At 33.9% G+C, this 8,173-nt stretch overlaps 1 protein-coding gene across 1 annotated transcript; it reads left to right on the forward strand.

The window, feature by feature from the left end:
* Positions 1–299: 299 nt before the first annotated feature.
* LOC128992554 (matrix metalloproteinase-20-like) lies at positions 300–7,627 on the forward strand. The gene is made up of 7 exons (XM_054416185.1): positions 300–487; positions 2,676–2,802; positions 3,593–3,697; positions 3,969–4,137; positions 5,136–5,284; positions 5,623–5,768; positions 7,437–7,627. Exons 1-7 carry the CDS (start codon positions 398–400, stop codon positions 7,452–7,454), a joined length of 804 nt encoding a protein of 267 aa, XP_054272160.1. The 5' UTR covers positions 300–397; the 3' UTR covers positions 7,455–7,627.
* The last annotated feature ends 546 nt before the right edge of the window (positions 7,628–8,173 follow it).

The following is an 8,173-nucleotide window of genomic DNA, read 5'->3' on the forward strand; positions in this document are numbered from 1 at the left end:
CATTACTGCCAACTTAAGAGCATATTTTTAACTACAAAATCTGTACTTGTAACTGTGTTTAAAAATTGACAACATATTTTTATGACACCTTTACTTAGTTCCATCTAGTTTGACCTGAACGTACCTTGATTTATGTTATCAAGTGATAGTGCTGGTATGTTTGGGAAGGCCTGGATTTAATGTATTCATATTACATCCATCGATCTCTATAATAAAAATCCACGATTAAATCATACTTTTTCCTGGTTCAGCGTGTTGCTATCTGTCGGGAGGGGATATAACCATCCATTGCGGGTTTCGCGCTCTGCAAGTCAACTTCGCGAGTTAGCAGTTCCGAGTTTTCTAAATTAATAGCCATAACGTTACAGTCTTAAATATATATATATATTTGTTTAATATGCGGACATTCAATAAGTTCGTATTTTTTACAACATATGCAGTGTTAGTTTTTACAGGATACTCTGCTGCAATATCATCAGGTCCAACGGTAAGACATACAGTCACTAGTGTTAAATAAAGTTATCAACAATTAATAGTAAAGTTAATCGATACTTTGTTTGGTCACAGGAGTAATCTACTCGTGTTGATAAATTTAGTTGGGAACAAATTGCTAGGTTGAATATTAACAAGTTGCTAGGTTAAATATTAACAAATTTAAATGATCGAATGAATCGCTGCATACATTTATTTTCTTTACATGCGCGTTCAGGAGTTTATGTTTAGTTACATTAAAATACAATTACAATAAAGTAAATTATTTAAACTTAAGCTAGATTATGAGAGACCGTTTGAATGGGTAAAAATGTCTTTGATTTTAGAATTGCTGAATAAAAAAGTAGTTGCATTAAATATAATCAAACGTTTAACATAATCTAAAGACATTATAACATAGAAATTACAATTTTTTACATTTTGACGAGTCGTTAAATAGTTTTGAGTAATTCAAAGAACGAATTGTACTCCCCTCAGGCTTTCCAACCCGATAAAATCACCGGTGCCACTTAATAAAAACCGCGCTAACTTCAGTTGTTATAAATATATTTGTACTAGCAGAGTACCCGTCCTTCGTATGGGGTTGGCGCAAGTGTAAAATGCTTATTGCAGTTATACTCTAACTTAGCGTTTGCAATGGGAGAGGACACAATTTGACTAAATTTGCTTCTTTAAATTTACAGTATACTAGTATTACACATCTACCATAACCATAATCTTATACCAATTTACCTAAACAATAGATACAATTTTTTTTTAATTTCGCAAAATATCACAAATTATTTACGCAATTAAAACATAAACATAACTGTAAACAATCCTACTTTGACAGTTTTCATTCCCTATCACAGTTTTTTGTTACTGCTTAGTTGAAATTAGCTGTTTTCATAAATGCAAAAAAATAATAGTGCTACACCCTGTTGGTAAATCTTATAACTTTTTAATACTTTTGCATATCATAGAACCAACTTTTTTTAGTTGAAACAGCTGACTAAATTCTTTAATTCCCTTTAAATATGAATACTCATAAGGTTAACATGGGGAACTACAGAGCCACTGGGGCGGAGCCCAAATGGATTTTTGAGATAAGAATATGCCCATCTGTTAATCGGGAATATGAGCTATCATCATGCCAAATTTCAGCCAAATCCGTCCAGTAGTTAATGCGTGATTGAACTTCAAACAAACAAACAAACACACAAACTTTCACATTTATAATATTAGTAAGATAGGATGATATTATAGGTTTATATATCAATATATATATTGGTGATAATCATTTCGATATAAATATCGCATTTAATTTAATTTTACCATATGATATAAAAAAAAACAATAACAAACACATTTAGGTTGTCAAAAAACACCGAATGAAAATATCGCATTATTTCAATCTATATATCGTTTGGTTAGTTAGGTTAACCTTACATAACTTACCAAACGATATATAGAATAAAAAATCGATATATTGAATTATTTTTCATTCGGTGGTTTTTGACAACAGATACGGAAGTGTACCAGTTATTTCTTATTACGAGACTAAAAAGTGTTGTTCATTACATGTGTTGGACCTGAGCTACAGATCTATATATAAAGCCAGAAGTACCCATGAACTTTTGAGAAAACTACAAGTCGCACCCCCATAAACCATATACTTAAAATGTTCGTCATGGCGAGAAACCTTGCACAAAACTATAATCCATTATTTCATAAATTGCCCTTTAAGGTCGTAATTGCTTTCCAAAGGGAACTTTCCATTTACCTAATGTTAAAAATACCTCAGTTGTTATTATTTGTTTGTATTACCATTACTGTATTCTGTTTTGTTTATTTCAGCTTAACTTAACCAATCAATATTTTTATTATTAATACTCATGTAGTAAAACGGGGTGGAGCCCGTGGGTAGCAGCTAGTTTCTTTAAATCTTTAAATGATTAATAACATTTTTGGCAAGACTTGTTGATGAACAGGTGCTTGCTTCCTGTCAATGTTGTTGAACAATTGTTCTCATATTCTTATGAACAGATTGTAAAATAAATTCTGATAATAAAAGAAAAGTTTTTAGTGTTTTACAGTTGTTTCTTTATTTTTATCCCTAGTTTTATTTTTGACTATCAATACAACAATAGTCTTCAGTATCCAATAGTCAATGGTTTTATTTTAAACTTTATTGTCATTTACAGTCGTATCTGGCTCAGTATGGATACCTCCCGCCAGACGATCCTGAAGGCCCCAGAAGTATAATCTCTGACGATAAATTCTCCAACGCTATCAGGGATTTCCAAAAGTTCATGGGACTAACAGTCACTGGTAAGTGGTTTAAGAACGAAAATGTCACAATAAAATATAGTAGTAAGTACTAGAGTTATCAGAAATATTAGACTAAAAGACAGAGTTCTTGTAGTATAGGACACAATATACTACTTTAATACTTTAATAATCCCGGTTAATTATTCCGCAAATGGGATTTGTACCATTTTGTACAGAATTCAAAGGGCTATAACATATTAAATTTTTATCAGAATCGTTCGGGTCAAAGGTAGGACGTAGTTTGGTTGTAAGGTGTTAATTCAGAGGGGGGTAAAATCCGAGGTGGGCCAGACAGAGCGGACTGCGCGCGATGACGTCACTGCAGTCCCGGCCGCGGCCGCCGCGCTGCTAGATACATGCTAAACGCACAAACCTTACTTTTTCAGACACGATTTAAGCTGATTTGGAGGAGGTATTAATGGAAGTATAAATGGTGATCAAAAAGTAGTTTGGTTTAAAAAAAAAACATTTTTTTTTTCAATTTTACTCTGACAATCCATGCTTTTACGATGTTTCCTGCAAGCAACATATCCGTACAAACGAACAAACGTAAGTTAATAGAACATAGAATGAGCTGTAGGGTTCTGCATGCGAAATTGAAAATTATGTTTAAATATGTATCTAATTTTATTAGTTGATACTTGTACGTAAAGGTTGCAAAGTCATAAACATGTATTAAGACAAAAAACTGATTACCAAAACTGTACTTTTTCTGTAGGGAAAAATATTATGGTTACTAGACGGTTTGAAATTTTGAATTTGATCAATTTTAAAATTGTTTTCTTTTCAGGGGAGCTAGATGATGAAACCAAAGAGCAAATGGCAAAACCACGTTGTGGGGTAAAGGACAAATCACCTCCAAATCCCGATGGCCTTAGCAGCTACGAGTTGGGAGGTAAGTCGCTATGTTAATCATTTATTGCATTTGCCAATGTTTTACTATACTTACTGCAATGGTAATCACAAACAATTTAACTATATTTATTGTAAACAAAGCTTTACATCTTTGTTTAATTAATAGTTATTTCCTCGACATAATTGTTCCTCCATTACGTAACTAGCTCCTAACCCTTAAACTGGAATTGGAAATAAAAAATATCGATCGACACATAAGATATTTTCAAATACATTCCACGTTTACACAAAATTCATCTTCGTGTTACCAGGAAGCAGATGGAAAGTGAGGACTCTGTCTTACAAGATCTCCAAATACTCGACCAGATATCCTAGAGGAGAAACAGACCGAGCAATTAGAAAAGCCTTCAATCTTTGGTCAAATGTGACTCCTTTAAGATTCATAAGGAAAAGAAGAGGACCTGTCCACTTTGACATCAGGTCATTGATTTAATTCCATCATTAGATTAAAAGCAATGACGGTTAAGTCTTCTTTTTCTTGTAATAAGTAAAGTGATTATTACCGATAGTCAGTTACATCTCACTCTTATTAATGTTACTACTAGGGATTGTGTTGTCCAAGCTAAAAACTCCACGTTGGTTTTATCACTAACATTTTGTATGACTCAAACGCAGTATATTTTTTTACACCTATTGGTAGTATGTTTAGCTCAGGATATAAACCTGTATCACCAATTTTCCTCAGTCAAATGAGTTTAAATCTTGCAAATTCGATGATGCAAGCTTATGGTGTGTTGTTTAAAATATTTTAACACCTTTTTTAGGGCGGGCTTATGCCTTTGTTGTTTTCCTTATTTTAATCAATTATCAATCATTAAGATAGGGACGCCACCTAGGTGCGTATTTTAACCCAAATTAGTGAAGGATGAGTGCAGACTGTTGTGAGATGATCCGTGTAGCTTTGTTACTGACTCAAATCTCCTGGTTCATTTAGTCAGGATCGTTGATTTAATGATCAGGAACAGCTGGGTCCAGTTCCGATTCATCAAAAAGCAACATATTTTTCTCAGGATCGGTCCGACAACCTCGTGATTGTTAGGAGCTACCCAGCCAGAAATCGCATATTCATAGAACAATTAATTAACAACAATGTTTATAAGTTTATTTGAAATTAAAATTTATGTTTTGCAAATCATTTGTTTTAATGAATTTGGTATGGATTATTATCTAAAATATTTCCTCTCTTAGAGTTTTAAACTATGTGATATCCTAACAAGCACATACCAGAATTATCCTTAGCTGAATACCCTATACCTACTTATTGTTATTTGTGTAGTACAGTAGCTTGAACTGCAGATGATATTGATAGTGAAATTACTACTATTTAGTTATATAAATTAAATTGAACCATTATTCAAATTAGTTCGATTATTTTTCGCTCTACTAACCCATATATAATCAAGTTTTGTTTCTTTTAGATTTGAACAAGGTAAGCACTATAACGGTGACGATCCCTGTGTTAAGTTTGATGGCAGATTCGGTACTCTAGCCCACGCTTACTCCCCCATAAATAGGGGAAGGATACACTTCGACGACGCTGAAAACTGGAATAAAGATTCTGAATCAGGTATTCTATTATGTACTTCAGGTATTTATTTTATTCAGGTATATTATTAGGTATTATTCTTCTCAATAAAAGGGGGGACTATTATGGGACACCTGACCTGGTATAATATATTATATAGTATAGTGCTATAGTATGTCGTCTTCAGTATCCAAAAACAGTTGGCAATACCGCAGTGGGGAGTTCACAACAATTAATTAACACAAAGATATCTATTTGAACTCGAATTTAGAAAGAAACTACAATAATTGTAATTTCTCACAATGTTTGTTAAAGAACCTGTCTGTCTAATAAAGGGTTTATTCGTAGCTTTGTTCTAAACTCATTACTATTTCACGCAGGAGTCAACTTTCTACAGGCGGCAGCTCACGAAATCGGCCATGCTTTGGGGCTTGAACATTCCGATATAAAATCAGCACTTATGTTTCCCACGAGCTCATATCAACCAAATGTTCAACTCCACCAGGATGACATCACAGCGATACAGGTAAAACTTTGAAACTTGAGAATTTTATTGCATTTTATTTTAGACTAGCTATTAACCACGGGCTTCGCCCCGTTTGACTTCATAAGTAGGCCTATTAATAAGACTATTGATTGCCGTACCGGTTTGGGTGGCATTTCGAAAGGCGTTTAATGGTTACATTGGTTGGACTTAATTAGCTGTCAGGGCAGAGCCCTAGGAGAGTATTAAGATGTAAGATGACAATTTTAACTCATCGATGTATGGTGAGCCTCTGGTTATATTGGCTTTGTATAAAAAAAAAAAACAGCTCTATCGGTCAAGTAGTTTTTCATGTTATTGATATTCCCCAAACATGCATATCCATAATATTAGTTCCTTCCATCCAAGTCATTGGCTTGATCAGTAATGCACTAAAATTAATTATTGACACGCTATTCCGTTTCCTAGAAATTTCTTTGGGCTAAAACAAACACAATATTTATTTTTTATTTTTATTGGAAAATAATAAAGTCAATAAGTAGATGAATTGTGAATTTAAAAAATAAAATCGCCCTATTTTCACAATACTGTACCACAAATTATTTATTAAATTAGCAACCCAAAACATTATTGTAAACAAGTTACCAGTTCTCAATGTGTATCACAGATTGGTGCTGCTTTTAACTGTTGTCATAAATTCAAACAAAAAATTAACAGTGCTGCACCGTGTTGGTTCAAGGCCCCACTAGAAAAAAACTTTTTCTAGTGGGGCCTTGATTGGTTTAAAATGCTATTGGACATCACAGAACCAACTTAACTGAAACAGCTGTTAAGATGCATTAATTCCTTAAAAAGATGAATACGCATAAGGTTAACATGGAGAATTCCAGAGCCACTGGGGCGAAGTCCGAAAGTCAGATCAGAATAAACACTACTTAGTTTTCCTATTTAATGTCTAAAGAATCAGATTACCAAATTTCAGCCACCTAGGGAAATGGGAAGTAGGACAATTAGTGATGAGTGAGCGAGTAAGTGAAAGTGAGTCAGTGAGTTGAAGTGAGTAAGTCAGTCAGTGAGTCAGTCAGTAGCCGACATATTCCGACATTGTCGGCTACCGATGCAGTGTTCAATTATCAAGTATCAAGTAGCTTTGCATTTTATATGTTTGGGTAGATAGATGTTGCCTCTGCCCCTGCAACAAAAAATATATATTCGGGTTTTAGTCAGGTAGAAAAATTAATCATGTTTTCTATACGATGAGGTTAAGTTAACATGTTAAAATAATATGAATTTAAAATGTCAACTTTGTTATTTAAATGTATTTATCTTGGTAGTTTAAATCGTATATTGTTCGGATAAAGTACTTTTGTATTCGGAAAAGTTCAACACGGTTTTTAATCAAGCGGGTAAAAATCATAGACTCAGTAGATCTGTAGCTTTAGTGATCACAAGGTGTATATGATGATGTGGTAGGCTAAAATTTTTAAGTTGTGGTCCTTGTAAAACGTAGACTGTAATTGCCAGAATAGCAGATCAAGACATATACAAATATTTGAACCAATGGCGTGACAAGGCTCAGCGCTTTTTATTCGTCTTGGGTCCATCGAGCTATATTGATTTCACAATTTCTTAAGCGTTGTGCATATTTTCGATGGGTTATGGGTTATAAGTTTATGGGCATGAGTTAATCATTTATGCTTCATGTTTCAGCGCCTCTACCCAAATTGAGTGCTGGATTCCACACACTAACAACAGTGATAGCAGCTTAGGATACCATGATGAACCAGTATCTTTCCTACTTGCAATCTTCTATTATTATCAGCAACAATGTTGAATAGCAAATACATTTTTGTAAAAATTTTTACGTAAATTTATTAAACTAAATAAAGTACTTTGTACATATCTATATCCCTGATACCTTCTATATCTCGATAACCTTATAACTAATGGTAGAATACAAAACATATAGGTATTGAAAATTCTCACAAAAACTGAATATCTGTTGCTATTATAAAGCAATGTACTATGTAAATGTCGTTTAGCATACGATCACGCCACACCAACATGAGAAACTTAGCACAGGTCCGAGGACAGATCCCTGAGGAACTCCGCAAGTGACGATGTCCCGAGAGGAGACGAAAGGTCGAGCACACCCAGTGCCGTCAACTCCTCTGACCTCAACTAATTGCTCCCTTTTTCGAAGGTATGAGGAGAACCACCCCTGTGCCAGCCCCCTCACTCCAATAGATTTAAGTTTATTGATGAGCAAATCTTGATTTACAGTATCAAAGGCCTTGCACAGTCCAAAGAAAATCCCTAAAGTATTCTCTCACGAGTCGAGAGTCCGTAAAACCTTTGTTATAAGGGTAAACATTGCATTGGTGGTTTATTTCCCTTTTACAAATCCAAATTGGTTTTAAAACGTTATATTATTTTTCTCAAAATTA

This window comes from Macrosteles quadrilineatus, unplaced genomic scaffold (assembly GCF_028750875.1).
Source record: "Macrosteles quadrilineatus isolate MER2022 unplaced genomic scaffold, UCM_ALF_1.0 Scaffold_4__1_contigs__length_99947679, whole genome shotgun sequence".
Lineage (NCBI taxonomy): Eukaryota > Metazoa > Arthropoda > Insecta > Hemiptera > Cicadellidae > Macrosteles > Macrosteles quadrilineatus.

Excerpts from the sequence above, each read along its gene's own strand:
- LOC128992554 (XM_054416185.1), top strand. The coding sequence starts at position 398 with ATGCGGACATTCAATAAGTTCGTATTTTTTACAACATATGCAGTGTTA. Across the intron at positions 488-2,675 it reads CAATATCATCAGGTCCAACG|TCGTATCTGGCTCAGTATGG; the intron begins GTAAGACATACA and ends TGTCATTTACAG. Across the intron at positions 4,138-5,135 it reads CCTGTCCACTTTGACATCAG|ATTTGAACAAGGTAAGCACT; the intron begins GTCATTGATTTA and ends TGTTTCTTTTAG.